General features: G+C 46.0%; 1 protein-coding gene across 1 annotated transcript; it reads left to right on the top strand.

Annotated features, from left to right (window-relative positions):
• Positions 1–3: 3 nt before the first annotated feature.
• TOMM34 (translocase of outer mitochondrial membrane 34) lies at positions 4–15888 on the top strand. Its single transcript, XM_036323439.1, has 7 exons — positions 4–166; positions 4511–4610; positions 5657–5809; positions 8672–8832; positions 11804–11948; positions 14570–14696; positions 14947–15888. Exons 1-7 carry the CDS (start codon positions 40–42, stop codon positions 15049–15051), a joined length of 918 nt encoding a protein of 305 aa, XP_036179332.1. The 5' UTR covers positions 4–39; the 3' UTR covers positions 15052–15888.
• The last annotated feature ends 863 nt before the right edge of the window (positions 15889–16751 follow it).

Genomic DNA, 16751 nt, shown 5'->3' with positions numbered 1-16751 from the left:
GGGAACGGAGGCGCCAGCCATTTGCCGCGGGACCCCAGGATGGCCCCCAAACTCTCGGACTCTGCGGAGCGGCTGCGCGCCGCCGGCAACCAGAGCTTCCGCAACGGCCAGTTCTCCGAGGCCGCCTCGCTCTACAGCCGCGCGCTGCGGGTGATGCAGGAGCAAGGTACACGCTGGCCCCGCTTCCTCCGCCAGGGCTGCTGCTCGCCCGGCCCCCCGGCCCCCGCTACCCAGAGCCCGCTCCGTCCCTGCCGCCCTGGGGCTTCCATTCCCCGAGGCCGACCGCCCACCAGCCCCCCGCCCGTTCCCCGCGTGGGCGTCCTGCGAGAAACTTCCTTGGCCCTTCCTCCTCGGGGGGGAAAAAAGTCACGTGGTTTTATTACTGGTTCTTTTCCACTTGATGACAGGTCAGAAACATATTTTCATAGTAATAGGTTCTTTTACCACTTTTTGGTTATGGTAAAAACATTAAGTTTACCGTCTTAGTCACCTTTAAGAATACTGTGAAGTGGAATATTATTCACATGGTTGTGCAACAGATCGCCAGGACTTTCTCATCTTGCAGCACCGAAACTCAATACCCACTGAACACTAATCCCCCTCCCTCAGCCCTTGGTATACCTTTCCACTTTCTGTATCTCTGATTTTAACTACTTCAGATACTTGAAAAAGTGAGATCATACGGTATTTGTCTTTTAGGACTCTCATTTCCCTTAGCATAACGTCCTCAAGGACATTATAATCCATTTGTAGCCTGTGGCAGGATTTCCTTCTTTTTTTGAAGCTGCATAATATTCCATTGTAAGGCTATCCCACTTTTTTGTTTGTTTGTTTGAATCTCCAAGATCCTGCTTTGAATTCTTTTGCATATATACCCAGAAGTGAGATTGCTGGATCACATATAGTTTTGTTTTCCATACTTGCTGCACCATTTACATTCCCATCAACAGTGCGTAATGGTTCCAACTCCTCAGCATCCTCACCAGCACTTCTTTTCTGTTCTTTTGATGATAGTGGCCATCCTGATAGGTATGAGTTGCCTGCTTTTTAAGTGTCCTATTGGCTCCCATCCTGTTATTCAGGCCTCATTCCGACCCCTGCAGATACATAGCTCAACTCTCCTTCTCCTTCACCATTTATTCTTCAACTAAATTCTTACTTGTTGAGCACCTGTATGTACTGAGTGTCTAATAAGACAGACAAGGCCCTTTCTCTCAACCATCATACATTCCTGTTTTGGGGGGAGGGGTGGATCGCAAGGTAGTAAATAAGACTTGTCCAGTAACAAGTAGGGGTACGTAGAAGGCAAATATGGTGATGTGATAGAGTTGAGTAGGGAGCTCCATTACAATGGGGGATCAAGGACAGCTTTGAAGAGGTGACATTTGAGGTGACGTCTGAAGGATGAGAAGCCAGGTGCAAAGTTTTGGGTGCTGAGCATTTCAGGTGGAAGGAACTGTAATTAAGGCATACACCGTCATATTGTATTTCACAGATGTTGTGATTTTTTACAAGTGGAAGACAAGATCCTCCACCAACAAAAAGATTACTCCTTGCTTTATTGTGGTGGTCTGGAGCTGAACCCACAATTTCGCTGAGGTATACCTGTACAAAGGCACCTAGGCGAAGAAGTGTGGTGTGTGTCCCAGGAGCCAAAGCCTACTGAGCTGGTGGAGGGAGAAGTAAGGTGAGGTCAGTTGGACAGGCAGAACCTTATTGTGTAGACATTTTACGCAATAGGTCATGGTAAGGAGTTTGGGTTTTATTCAGAGAGTTTTAAACAGAGGAGTAGCGTATTCTTATGAGTTCTCCTAGACTCCAGCTCATGGCAACAGCCCTTTGCCCAAAACCTCTTCTCCCAGGTGTCTTACCAAGGAGCCCTCATTGGAATCCTTTTTCTGTGTACCGATTTCCCTTTGCCTTTTCTCTTTCTCATTTGTTTGGCTGGCATTGTTGAGTGATTTACTGTGTGGTAGACATTGTAGACATTATCCCTTTATATCTTTATACTAACCTATGACTAAGACACTTTATATTCTTCCTCGGCACTTCCTATGGAGGTTACAGCCATCTCCTACTCCGCACAGACCCCCTGTGAAACCCAAGACCGTCAAAAAGAGGATCAAGAAGTTAATCTGACACCAGTCAGACCAATTATGTCAAAATTAAGCAGAACTGGCAGAAACCCAGAGGCACTAATGGACAATAGAGTGTGCAGAAGGTTCAAGGGCCAGACCTTGATGCCCAGCATTGGTTATGGAAGCAACAAGAAATCAAAGCATGTGCTGCCCAGTGGATTTTGGAATTTCTGGTCCACAATGTCAAGGAGCTTGAAGTGCTGCTGATGTGCAACAAATCTTACTGCGCTGAGATTGCTCACAACGTCTCCTCAAAGAACCGTAAACCCATTGTGGGAAAGCAGCCCAGCTGCCAATGCCCATGCCAGACTGCTCAGCAAAGAAAATGAATAGACAGATGTGTACACATTGTATTTGTGTTAATAAAACCATACAATTCTGCCATATGGCAATTTTAAAAAAAAGACTTGATAGATGAGCCCAGAAGAGTTAAATTGCCTGCCCCAGGATTATACAATGAAGACATGTCATAGGCAGGGTTTTAATATGGGTCTATCTGATTCCCATGTCCAAGTTTTTAATCATTTTACTAGACTTTTCCCCAAATCCTTTGCAAATTGTAGTCTTTTTTTTTTTGTTTGAACTTTTGCAGTTTCAAACCACTCTTGCCCCCTTCTTTTGTTCTAGAACACTCCTTTTTAGGCCCACCTGCTCCTCTCAGCCTCACTTGAGGTCGCTGAATAATCTGAGACATTGATACTTCTGCCATTTTCTTTCATCCTACCCTACCCTGCCTGGAATAGCATGTGCTTTTGTATGGCTTCATTCTGGGTCCGTAGAAGAGCTGGCATGGTATATAGATTTAGGGGATCAGAGTCTGGTTCTTACCCATTTCTAGATAATCTATGGGCAAATCCCTTGATTTCTCTAGTTTTTCTGTTTGAAAAGAAAACTAGGGATCAACCTAGCACAGTGAACCCTTCCAGCAAGTGTGTGAAGTAAGCACATATCAGAGGGAGTGAGTGGCTTGTGCAGTATCACAGGCTGGATTGCAGGTTCTGATGCCCTTGCCACCACACCACTGCTGCTTCTGAGCACCCATGTTCTGGGGACTTGAGATGGATTACAGGTCTTGAGTGCTTGTACGTGCTCCTTAAGGGCAAGGATATATTTTACTTATCTCTGTACACTGCTGTCTCATTCAGGGCCTGGAAAAATAAGAAAAAAAAGTTATTTGTTATTGTTGGTATTAAGTAGAAGATATGCATCAGTATGGTAACATACTTAGAGAAAAAGCAAGTTGCATAAGGATAGACAATAGAGTGCCACTTAGGAAAAGCTTTGAGAGATATAAAATATCTTAGCTGTTATTACATAGATAATAAAGATAGACAAACATGGATGAGAATGTTACATACCGACTTCAGGATTGTGCTGACACCTAGGGTTCTGGGGACAGTACAGAGGGGAAAGGATGGGGATGAGTGGAGCGTTAGCCATATAAAAAAATTTTAAAGGTTGGAAACATATGCTGGGTCTAGTGATGGATACTGAGTATCTGTTATACTGTTTTCTGTATGTTTTACAATTTTTAAAAGAGAACTTGTTTTCAATTATTTTGGGTATATGGAATTACTGGGGAGTGGAATTACTGGGTCAACACATAATAGTTTCCTTTTTATTTTATTTTTTCACTATGGCCCATGCTAGTTAGTGGGTATGCAGTGGATGAAAAAATACTTTTAAAACTGAAAATTATTGTGGCCACAGCAAAGGACATGAGCTTCTGAGATTCCTGAAGGTGAGGACTGCCCGTAGAGAAATGTCTGATAAATCTCCTCCCCATTGGGGAGCTTGAGTCCTTTCCCGATTAAGTTCTCCCTAGTCCTGCCAGACCCAGGGGATTTTCCCCTAGCAAAGTCCTGTCTGATTTGAGCAGGTAGAATTAGTCTGTCTTTTATCTTTTCCTTTTATTTTTCTTTGTATGATTTACATGTTTTCTTTTTTGGGTGGGGGAACCACGGCTTTATTAAATTTATTGGGGTGGCATTGGTCAACATGAACATACGGGTTTCAGGTGTGGATTTCCATGTTGTAAGATCTGTATGTTTACATGTCTTTTGTAATAAAATTAACACACACACACACCAGTATAGATTTCTCTGAGGCAGAAGCTAGCTATCTCATGTTCATTTTTTGCCTGGTACCAAGTTTAGTGCTGGCATGAGTGAATAAGATGCTTGGCGTTCTCGCTGCCAAGTGCTAGTGGTGAACTTGCCAGCCTATCAGACCAGCAAGCCTGATCAGGTTACAGGCATTTCTGCTCCCTTTTACCAAAGCCCAGAGAGCTCAGTGTGTGAAATGCACCTTGTGTCCCTAGGCATCCATTTCCCAAATTGTTAATCTCATGTTTTCTGTTTCCACCTGGGCAGGTTCTTTGGACTATAAAGAAGAAAGTGTTCTCTACTCCAACCGAGCAGCATGCCACTTGAAGGATGGGAACTGCAGAGATTGCATCAAAGATTGCACTTCGTAAGCAGTCCAGGGAAACTTCGGGGTGCCTGAGGGGCTCAGAAGAGGAAGCGGGGTTTATCTGGCCTGTTTCTTCTTTGACTGATCCTGCCAGTTACATCTGTGATAGATACTAGGAAGTGTCACTGTCCCCAGGTCACTGAGAATATTTGATCTCTGTGGCCCCTGTCTTGTATCTTTGAAATCTTTGTGAGATTTGGGATCTGGAGTTGAGGCAGAGTTGTAGACTAGTTAGTGGCTTGCCCAGGTTTATTCTGGGATGGATATATGTGAGAGAGTAAAGTAGAGAGAGATATAGAGAGATTAATAGATAGCTGGGAAAGAAGCAAGAAGAAAGGAGAAAATGGTATTCATCAATGACCAGGTGTAGAGGACATTAAACAATTTTTCATACTTTCTTCTTCAGGCAAATCTGGTGTTGCCTCTTTCACCATCGCTAAACTAGGATGCATACCTTAATGTGTTCTTAGATCTGATATCCTAGATCCATGCCCTGGTGATAGATGAGAGAGGTGAGCGTGCTCATGTAGCCTGTGCTAAGTTTCCTTCTTAGAGCACTTATGGTCATTCTGTGGGTTAAATTTACCATCCTTCCCAGGCTAGAACTGGGCTGCAGAGAATTGAGGTGGTAAAGTGATTTGCCTGGGATCACATGGTTAATGGTAGAGGTAGAATTCAAACACCACTCCATCTGACTCCAAAGCCTCTGTGGTATTCCCATCAGGCCACCATTCTTTGGAAACACATAGAAGCATGAAAGGTACAAAGTACTTGTTCTTGTTCTTGATTTTGGGGGGATTGCAGCTATGAAAATTGATGCACGTGCATACAGCTTTCACAGTATCAGTGGCAGTCTGCTCACTTTCCTTTCCCTACTTCAGTCTAAGTTGGAAAGTCCCTCTTGTAAGGTTTGACATTTTTAGTAGTGTCTCTGCCAGAAATGACCCCCTATATTACAGAATACTGTAGCTGAGCCTGCCTGGGCGGGCTGTGGGGGGAGCCCTGGTGACTTAGCAGCCAGATGACATCTCTGCCTCCTGCTCTAGAGCACTGGCCTTGGTTCCCTTCAGCATGAAGCCGTTGCTGCGGCGAGCTTCGGCCTATGAGGCTCTGGAGAAGTATCCCCTGGCCTACGTGGACTACAAGACTGTGCTGCAAATTGATGACAGCGTGATGTCAGCTTTGGAAGGCGTCAACAGGTGAGCCTGGGTCACCTCAGGCATTTCCTCTGGAACTGCGGGCCCTCTGTCATTAGCTTAGAACTGTCACTTTGCTCACCTTACAGGATCCCTTTGGGATTGGCTTAGAAATTCCTAATGACCTTATTGGGAAGTGTGGAAGGAGAATTTGCTATCATATTTGGTAGGTGTTAAGGAGTCAGGATTGATGAATTGGATTTTGTTTTGTTTGTTTTTGCCTAGGTGCTTAAATTCATTCACATAGTAGTAATTTGTTGAGCTCTGTTGAAGGTGTTGTGCCAGGTTCTGTAGGAAAAAGAGATACAAACACCACTTGCTTCAAAGAGCTAACTAGAGTGGGGAAAGTAAGACCCAAGCACAGGCAGCTCAGACACAAGGCTATGGGGATATTGCTTGTGGATATGGTTCAATATATTGTACTACGGCCCCTTCACAAGGCCTCTCAGCCATTGACATTTCATGGATGTCCTCATTGGCGTGATTGATCACGTTGCCCTTCTTTGCATGGGCTGCTAGAAAGCCAGATACCACACTCAGAGAAAACCCTTGTTAGGACTTCATGGTATATATCTATGTGTCATGTCTGGCTTGACTTGTTTTCTCTCTACCTTTTCTTATTTCTATCATTCAACAAATTCTGCCACTTGTGTGCCAGACTTTGCATTAGGGCCTGGGCTGATGCCCAAGACATACCTCTTCCTGCCCGGTTAGAGCTCCTGGTCTCATGGAGAAAACCTATCAGTAATAGGCAAGCACACCATACACCTTCAGGTTTGAGGCCAGTGTAGAGGTGAATTGAGGTTGTCGGGGAAAAGAACACAGCAAGTATGTAGGAAGAAGAGGTTGGAGCTTTGAGAAATTCTTGCGTTTCAGGGACTTACAGAAGAGTAGCAGCTGGAGCAGTGGGGGGAAACTTGAAGCATTAAGTGTCACACGGGAAGGAGTATTTCCAGAGGATGAAGCTGTCACTCGTGTCAGGTGTTTCAGTGAGCTCAAGTAGACTCAGGGCTGAGGAAGAAGTCACTGGTGATTCTGGTAGAAGTGTTTCAAAGGGATCAGATGGCAGTGGGTTCAAGAAGTCTGGCTGTGAGGCGGCAGAGGAGTGTAGCTGCAATGGCAGAGGGCTGTCCAGGGGGGTTGTATTAAGTGAGGAAAGAGTTAAATGCTGGTAGTTGGAGTCAGCAGAAAGAAACATGAAGATCAGAAGAGGGAGATGCTGGCTGAGTGTGGCAGGAAGAAATGGGGTCCAGAGCTTAGGTGGAGGGATTGGCCTTGTCAGCTCTTCTGTTGTGACAAGAGAGACATAGGAAGGTTGGGTACCTGGGCAGGTATGTTTGTATTTGGAGGGGGAGGGTTAGGGAGCAGAGTGGAAGAGATGAGAGGATTAAAATAGCTGCTGAACAAAAAAATAGAGACCATGAATTTGCAGTGATATCATTGTATTGTTTTCATCCTAGTATTATAGGAATGTGGTTGTAAAAGCAGAAAAGGCATACAGTTGGCTTTATTCACTCATTGAACACACACTTCTTAAATCTTGATGGGTGCCAGGTAATGATATGCTAGGTGCTATAGTACAGTTGACAAATTGGACATGGTCGCTGAGCAGCATTTTGAGCAAGTTAACTGGCCTAGAAGGTGGGTACGGGGACTGGGAAGTGGGAGAGATTGTTCCAGGAAGAGGACAGCCGTGTGCAGAAGCTTAAACATAAGGATCAAGAGGGAATGTGGCACCCTAGTTCGTTTGGCTCAGTGGATAGAGCCTTGGCCTGCCGACTGAAGGGTCCCAGGTTCAATTCCCATAAAGGGCAGGTCGATGCCCAGTAGGGGGCGTACAGGAGATAGCCAATCAATGATTCTCTCTCATCATTGATGTTTCTCCCACTCCCTCTCTAAAATCAATAAAAAAATATTTTTTGTTTAAAGAGGGAATGTGGCAACTAATAAAGAGGGAGAGGTGAGAGGGGACCAGATATCAGGCCCTAGGGCAGCGGTTCTCAACCTGTGGGTTGCGACCCCTTTGGCGGTCGAGCGACCCTTTCACAGGGGTCGCCTAAGACCATCCTGCATATCAGATATTTACATTACGATTCATAACAGTAGCAACATTACAGTTATGAAGTAGCAATGAAAATAATTTTATGGTTGGGTCACAACATGAGGAACTGTATTTAAAGGGCCAGAAGGTTGAGAACCACTACCCTAGGGCAGTGGTTAGCAAACTGCAGCTGGCGAGCCACATGCGGCTCTTTGGCCTCTTGAGTGTGGCTCTTCTACAAAATACCACGTGCGGGCCCGCACGTACAGTGCGATTGAAACTTCGTGGCCCATGCACAGAAGTCGGTATTTTGTGGAAGAGCCACACTCAAGGGGCCAAAGAGCTGCATGTGGCTCATGAGCCGCAGTTTGCTGACCACTGCCCTAGGGAAATGAAAAAGACAGAAGGATTTTAAAATTTGAGAATGATATAAGATTTTCATTCTAAAAAATCTCTGAGCATAAATCCAAAATCAGGTGCTTGCATCACTTTATAATCCGTTAAAAAATATAAAACATGCTCCTTCCTTAGGGAATGTGTGGTGCTTTTGGGTTAAGGTACATTTAAGTACCCTTACCAGGCAACAAAAGGTCACCACTTTGGTCTGACCAAACGAGGGCCAGGCAGGGAGGGAACGTCATGGTGGCTAAACTGAGACGACTTTTGTGGTGGCACTCATGTTCCTCTCCTGCTGCATGTCAGGGTATAAAGAGTTATCGAGGGAAGATGATAACTCTGACTCTCATACACCTCCTCTGGGTTTAGGAGAGGAGGAACATCTAACCCAGCCGGAAACCTCCCTGTAATCCTGCCTTTGTTTCCAGAATGACCAGAGCTCTCATGAACTCACTTGGGCCGGAGTGGCGCCTGAAACTGCCCTCTATCCCCTTGGTGCCTGTTTCAGCTCAGAAGAGGTGGGATTCAGAATATCACAAAGAGACACCTAAAGGCAAATCCAGAGAAACCACAACTGCCAAGAGCAGAGGTAAGCTGTGACTTTCTGCTCAATTTTGCAATTTTCCTGTAGCCACTTTCTTTAGAGTAATCCTATAAAACGTGGCCTTGTTTAAGCTGAGTTATAAAAATAATATTAAAACAAAAAAGTATTAACCACTTAGAGGCTGTCTCAACTCTTCAAGGAGGGTTGTGAGAAAACCTCTCCCGTTGCAGGGATTAAGTGATAGAAGGCATGTTGAGCTCCTAGCCTGGCACATAGGTATACAGCGTTGGTTCCCTTCTCTCTTCTGGCAGCAGTTGGGATGTATCATATTGGATGCTTTGGTTACAAGAACAGAAAACGTACCATGGTAAAAATAACAGATTTTACTGGCTCATATAATTGAAAAATCCAGAGTTCAGGTTCAGGCAAGGTTCGCCCAGCAGCTCACTACATTATCGGGCTCTGATCCCATTTCTCTGTACTTCTCTCAACTTTCTTCTTTGGTGTAGTCAGGTTTGTCTTCGGATGGGCTTCCCTCTTCGCAATAAAATAGCTATGACAGTTCCTGGTCTCACATCCTTATACCACGCCTCACGACCCAGAGGGAGAGAAAAACTTTTTTTCTGAGAGAGTTTCTTTCCCCCCGAATCTCTAACTCACATTTTCTCTGTTTATTCCAGCCTGTTTGGTACAGGCCATTCCCTGAACTAGTGTCTGTGACTGAGGGCTGAGATTTTGTGGTGAGCTCAGCCCTAAGCCATCTGCCCCCCGTCCACACCTCGAGGGCTCTGCTTCCCCAGGAACAGGAGCACTGTGTGAGTCTCTGGGGAGAAGAAGTAAGAGGAGGGAGGCCAAAGGCAGGTAGCCCTGCACGGGAGAGTGTCCACCTCGACTATAAAGGAAGAGGCCTTTCTTCAGGCGGGGCTCACGGGCGCTCTGATAATGCTCCACGGGAACCGTCCCAGCTCAGCAGCTGGGTGTGGAGGAGAAGCCGTGCAGAAGCAGTCAGGCTGGAGCCTTGCGTGGATGGTAGCAGTTGTCGCCTTCCAGGAGGAAACCTATGTGGCTATAGGCAGCATTTGGTCTGCTTTGTGGGAGCCTGTTCACTGTTCCCCACTCTTCCCTAGGATGAAAGTGTGGGGTGCTAGTGAACTAGGTGGCTTCAGTGCACCTACCATTTGTTTCATTCTTTCAGAGTCACTGAGCCATGTGTGTCCCAGGCCCTGTGCTCAGCAGTGTGACACAGGATGGCAGCATTGGCCCTCCGAAGCTCTCAGTTTAGTGAGACTGAGACAGCATTTTAAAATACAAGAGTAAGAACAAGTGCTTAAGAGTCTTTAGTATTCGGGGAGTTAGAAATCGGAATTGACGTCTGTTTGGAGGAGGGTCGGGAAAAGGCTCACAGAGGAGGTGGCAGGTTGAGCCAGGCCTTAAAGGGTGAGTTCTTCAGGTGGGAAAGGGAGAAGGGACAGGAATTCTTGGCAGAGACAGTGGAGAGTTAGAGAGGAATGCATGCGGTGTAACTGAACAGTGGGAGTAAGCAAGACTATAGCAAGTAGTGTGTTGCAGAGCTGGGAGAAAGCTGAAGCTGTGTGTACATTGCAACCTACAGGCTCTACTTTTAGAGAAACTCAAGCACATGCACAAGGAGACATGTTCAAGAATGTTCACAGCAGAATGTTTGTAACAGCAAAAAACAAACTGGAAATAACACAGGTCTCCATAAATAGGAAAATGGAAAACCAATTGTATTGATAAACTACTATAGGTATATTCAATCTCAAGAATATAATTTTGGCCCTAACAGTTTGGCTCAGCGTCGGCCTGTGGACTAAAAGGTCCCAGGTTCGATTCCGGTCAAGGGCGTGTACCTTGGTTGCGGGCACATCCCCAGTAGGAGGTGTGTAGGAGGCAGCTGATCGATATTTCTCTCTCATCGATGTTTCTAACTCTCTATCCCTCTCCCTTCCTCTGTGTAAAAAAAAAATATATATATATATATATATATATATTTTTTTTTAAAAGAATATAATTTTGAAAAGGGGAAAAAGAAAACAAGGTTATAGAAGAATACATACAATTATTTGTTCCTTTACATAAATTCAAAAACAACAAATAGTTTATAAATACTATTGTATATAGTAAACTACCAAAAACTAAAAAAGGGAAGGACGCACAGAAGTGGGGATAATGGTTTTCTCCAGGGGTGGATTGACTTGAGGAAGGGCCCATAGGGCTTCAGAGGTCCCCGTAAATGCTGTTTCTTAATTAAGGTGAGGGTATTGGTTTTACTCCCAAAACGTTACCCTTGTCATATATATTATTTTATAAAGATAGTTTTTAAAAATTAAAAAAGGTGATATAGTAGTTGGGGCTGGAACAGTTAATTCAGGCCTGGAGGCCAGGCTGAGCAGCATGGGTTTCACTTACTCCTATTTCTCCTTGAAAGCTGGGGCAGATGTTAGGTGAGGCTCAGACCAAAACAATGAGGAATAGCACTCCTCTTCCTCTTTCTGAAAGCCTGGGAGCTACACCCTTTCTTTACCAGATGCTTGTTTAAATTTCTAATTATTCTCCTGCTTTAAGTTCATAGGGGGTTCTGCACTTTCTCGTGTAGTCTCAGGTTTCCTCCCGACAGTAGTCCTGTGTAGAGTAGGTGTTGCCCCCATTGCATTGCTGAGGAAATTTAGATCCAACAGAGATGGTAGGTCACACAAGATCTCCCAGCTGCCAAGTGGCAGTGCCAAGGCTAGAACCCAAGGTGCTTTTTATCATGTGTTATCATGTGCTTGTATAAGTATGTTTATATCAGGAGTCCTCAACCTTTTCTGAATGAAAAACTAATTTCCCAGAAGCCATTGACGGGGGAATCATTGCTCAGGAAGGACGCTTTACAGCAGCATAGGAACCTCTGGGAGGGCTGTGGACGGCTTAGAAGAGACGATGCCGGAGAGACCTCGCTGATCTCAGTCTGGCACCTGCTCCATGGTTTTTCCTCTTCTGAATTTGTACCTAGTGCCTTCTGGGGATGTGGAGAGAGCCAGAGTTCTGAAGGAAGAAGGCAATGAGCTTGTAAAGAAGGGAAACCATAAGAAAGCTATTGAGAAGTACAGTGAAAGCCTCTCGTATAGTAACCTGGAGTCCACCACGTACAGCAACAGGTACCTTCCCCACAGCTGCTGGCCTGGGGGTTTCAGGACATTGGCTATTCCGTTCCACAATCTTCTCTTGGACTGTGGGGGGGCTCTTCTTCCCTGGCATTTAGTCAGTATGTCACAGCTCAGAAGATGCATTCACACTCATTTTGGTCACCATGAGGCAGGCATTGTTAGTGGCATTCACTCTCTGGAAAGGATAGAAACTGAGTGATGCCAAAGGGGAACCTGGGCTTTGTTAACCTCCCTCCCCAGGATTTTCATTTACGATGTCTTGCTACACAGACACAACCTCAACGCTAGTCATGTAGCCTTTCCACCTCCCCTGCTCCCACCCCATGGCTTCTCCAAAGCCCGCCTATTAGAAACTTTGGCCCTGAGAGCACAAGGCAGAACCCAGGATATGGAGTAATTATCGCCTGGCCTGGGAGTGAGAGACAGGTCCAGGCTAACCTGAGGGGTGAGACTCTAGTGCTGAAGAAGACCCTGCAGCTGTACCACATGTTACTCTTCAGTTCAAAGATCTTGTATCTACTATAGGCTCACCCTTCCTTATCCAAATGTTTCAGACTTAGTAAGGTAATGTGGTCCATATACTGAATCACATACCATTTAGGGTCAGGGGCAGCTTGTGAAGTTAATTGTTAGCATTTCTGCAGTGAAACATAAGGAAATTCCACATTCACATGTGGTGGTATAAAGAAAGACTAGCCTTGCCCTAACCAGTTTGGCTCAGTGGATACAGCATCGGCCTGAGGACCAAAGGGTCCCGGGTTCAATTCCAGTCAAGGACATGTACCTTGGCTGTAGGCTCCTCCCCGGCCCAGGCCCTGGTCGGGGCTTGTGCAGGAAGCAACTAATAGATGTGTTTCTCTGTCTTTCCCTCTTTCTTCCACTCTCTCTAAAAGATCAATGGAAAAAATATCCTCGGGTGAGGATTAACCAAAAAAAAAAAAAAAAAGACTAGCCTCATGTCGGTTCAGGCCAGGGTTTACTGCCTAATGAGTTGAAAAGAGAACTTTCAAACTGAAAGCTTAAATTTTGGACATGTGGTTTTTCTGGCTGATTGGAACAAGGGTGCCTCGGTCCGCCAGGCTAACCTGAAAAAGAGGGCTGCAGCATCTCCTAACTCCTCTTTCTCTGGCCTTGCTCACCTCATGGAGCTCACCTCATGGAGACCTCTAGCAACCCATTTTCATGCACATGTGTCTGTGTCACAGTTTTAATTACTGTTGCTTTGTAATATCTTGTAGGCTGGTCTCTTCCTCATCCTCAATCCGAGCAGCCCTGGCTATTTTCCCAGATTTGTTCTTCTAGCTAAACCGTAGGATCATTTTGACAAATTCCCAAGAGTATCTTGTGTTTTTGTTTGGGATTACATTTAATCTATCGATTTAACTTAGAGGACTGATAACTGTACAAAACTGAATTTTCCATCCGTTGTGACTGAAATTACACCACATCCTGGACATCGTTTCAATGCCCACCTCATGCATATGCCCTGTGTGCATCACCTTGAGTGCTCTTTGGCTCACTTCAGTTCTCTTAGCACAGTTGATACCTAAGTGGATATCACCACTCAGGTACCTGGCCCCAACCGCTGGCCAACCCCTGCATGGACCTCCAGAGACTCATTTTCTCCTCACAACAATTCTTCAGCTTAGGTCGTGGTCCCATTTTATCTGAGAAAACAAGTGTGGAAAGATGAACTAACAAGCACGAAGTTAAACAACGCATCCATGGTAGAGTTGTGACTGGAGCCAGGTCTTTGTAACTCCAAAGCTTGGGTTCCTCTTCACTCACTCATGTTATCTTCCAGACTGCTTTGTAATGGGGGAAAAATTAGGTACACCCAACTAAGTGACTACTTTGTACCCATTCAAAACGATGCGGTGGAATGGATGGACTTCCACACTGAGCTCCAAGACATCCGTTTTCAGTGACTGTCTTTGGAGAAAAGGACTAGAATTGAGTGAGAAAGATAAACACACTTTCCCCCCATAGGTGCAGAGTGGCTTGGATGGATGCACATGACTTTTTCCCAACATTTTATTTTGAACATTTTCTAAGTATCAGTTGAAAGATTTTTCATTGAACACCCATATTCCTGTCATCTAAATTAACATTTTATTATATTTGCTTTATCACTATTTAGCCATCTACTGACCCATGTTATTTTGATGCATTTCAAAGTCGCAGACACCTTTCTATCTCGCCCCTAATACATCAGCATACGTATCATTAATTAAAACCCAGTATTTTTGTTTTAAGGCAGGTAACTTTTTAGTCTGTCAGGGGGAAGGTTTCGGGAAACCTTTTCTTTGCTTAAAAGAGCACAGTATGGGAATGTGAGGTAGACAAAATGCTAGAGCTCAGGGAGGCCAGGGTCTGGAGGCCGGAGAACCCAGGTTGAGTCCCAGGTCTGCCCCTCAGTAGTGGGAGAACCTTGAGCAAGGCGCTTCACCACTGAGCCAGCGTTGTCACCTGTGGAAAGGGGCTGGGTTGGTGTGAGGATTGAAGAACATGTAAAGTAAGCAGCACAGAGTAGGTGTTCAGTGAATCAAACTACCTCCGGTCTGGGTGGCCCCTAGAAGTGACTGACACCTCGGAACGGTCTTCCCTGTCAGAGCGCTCTGCCATTTGGCCCTGAAGCAGTACAAGGAAGCGGTGAAGGACTGCACGGAAGCCCTCAAGCTGGATGGGAAGAACGTGAAGGCATTTTACAGGCGGGCTCAAGCCTATAAGGCGCTCAAGGTAAGAAGTCCTCCTCAGCTAAGCTACGGGCATCTGTGCCTGCGGTGGACCTTCCCGATTGTGGTCAAGGCGAGTTGGTATCTGCTACGTCCCTGCTCATCCGGGGGCCCAGGCAGCTCCTGTCAGACCTGTGTGCTGGGTTTGAAAAGCCTGTCTGTCTCAGCAGCTGTCTTACCCCTCCCTCCCGCCCCCCTTGATCTCACCTCAGCCATGGTGCCATCCCCACACCCTTCCTTCTCTCTTTTATTAGGACTATAAATCCAGCTTTGCAGACATCAACAGTCTCCTGAAAATTGAGCCTAAGAATGTCCCTGCACAGAAGTTGCAGCAAGAAGTTAACCAGAAGTTAAACTAAAATTCCAAAAGGGCAGCAGGAAAACCTCCACTGGATGCCTTCCTCTGTGTCTGCTTCTGGGACCCAGCATGCCCCCAAGTGAGCTCTGACGCGCCCTCCCTCTGCCCCACAAAGCACTAGTAGCCTCCGACCCCTTAAGAGGCTTTGTTCAAATTAAGCTCAGTGTAGCAAAAACCAGACATTGTTTTGCTGGAAAGGTCCCCTGCTGTGCCGAAGCCCTGTTCTCCATCCCCTGCCTGGACAGCTAGCGGATCGTAACAGGTCCTCATCAGCAAACCACTGGGCCTGGCCCTGCCCCGAGCATGCTCCAGACTGAGCGCTGCCCTATGAGCGTCACCACCCACCTCACTGTGGCTCAAGAGCAAACTAAGCTGTGGGTATGGAAGGGGGCCATGGGACTAAAAAACCTTGGCCACAGGACTAGAAACACCTAAAGCAGCCTGTTGAGCTGGTTCTCCAGGGCTGCCAGCCTGCCCTGTCCTAACATAGTCCTCTGTGTTCGGAGTTCCAGCCCTTTTTGGCCAGGCCCCACTTTGGTAGGGAGGCAGAACCCTGACCCTTGGGTGGCTTTGTCTGGGGCTCTGTGCTGCTGCTTGCATGGAGGTGCCTAAGTTGTGTCAGGAGCCCAAAGGTGGCCAGCCCTCCTAAAGGTGGATGGGAAGAAAGGCCTCCTTGAAGTCAGTGTCCTCCTGTTCTGGGCAGGGACTTTTGACCCCAACAGTGGCTCTCCAGGCTTCTTATTTCTTTGTTATACGAAGTTAATTTGAACTGAACTGACTCGGTTTTGTTGAACTGTGCGTTTAAACGATTACATTAAACATTTTTCTTCTACAAAAATTTCTGTTGTACTTTCATTTATGCTTTTTCAGCTTTGTGCTGAAAATTTTGCAATAACAACAATAAAAGCTACCACTGTTCGATTAGCATTCAGCTAATCATTGAACAAATCATTCACGGAAATGTCTGCCTGGACCAGGCCCCATATTGCTGGGGAAACCATGAATGAGTAGACACGGTCCCTGGTCTCAGAGGGCTGACAGTCTAGTGCAGCGGTTCTCAACCTGTGGGTTGCGACCCCTTTGGCGGTCGAACGACCCTTTCACAGGGGTCGCCTAAGACCATCCTGCATATCAGATATTTACATTACGATTCATAACAGTAGCAACATTACAGTTATGAAGTAGCAACGAAAATAATTTTATGGTTGGGTCACAACATGAGGAACTGTATTTAAAGGGCCAGAAGGTTGAGAACCACTGGTCTAGTGGGACAGTGAGAAATTAATCAGATCCCAGGAACAAGTGTAAAACTACGGCCAACTTACACATTTTAGAGAAGTCATTACACAGTACTTTCCCTGCCTGAAGGGAGATGTGACCTCAGGGAATGGGATCCCTGGGGAAGTAAGTTTGAATTGAGTTCTAAGGTGGGAGTTTAGCTGGTGAAGAGGGGAGGGTAAAGGTCCTCATGGGAGCACAGAGACCAGACGGTGCCACTCCGGTTCACAAAGCACAGCCTGGATGGAGGGTGGAGAGTGCTCCAGCAGCCAGCCAGAACTAGGCTGCCTCCCTCTCCTGGCCTGTGTCTTACTTAGTTCAGTTGTCTCCCTCTTAACGGAGTAGCAGTTTGATGATTCCATAAAACAGAGCAGACAGGGTTTTCCTCATCCCTTCGCCCGTCACTCAGTGCTGAGCAGTGTG

Source organism: Myotis myotis, unplaced genomic scaffold (assembly GCF_014108235.1).
Source record: "Myotis myotis isolate mMyoMyo1 unplaced genomic scaffold, mMyoMyo1.p scaffold_m19_p_9, whole genome shotgun sequence".
Taxonomy (NCBI): Eukaryota; Metazoa; Chordata; class Mammalia; order Chiroptera; family Vespertilionidae; genus Myotis; species Myotis myotis.
This window is presented reverse-complemented; position numbering and strand designations above follow the sequence as displayed.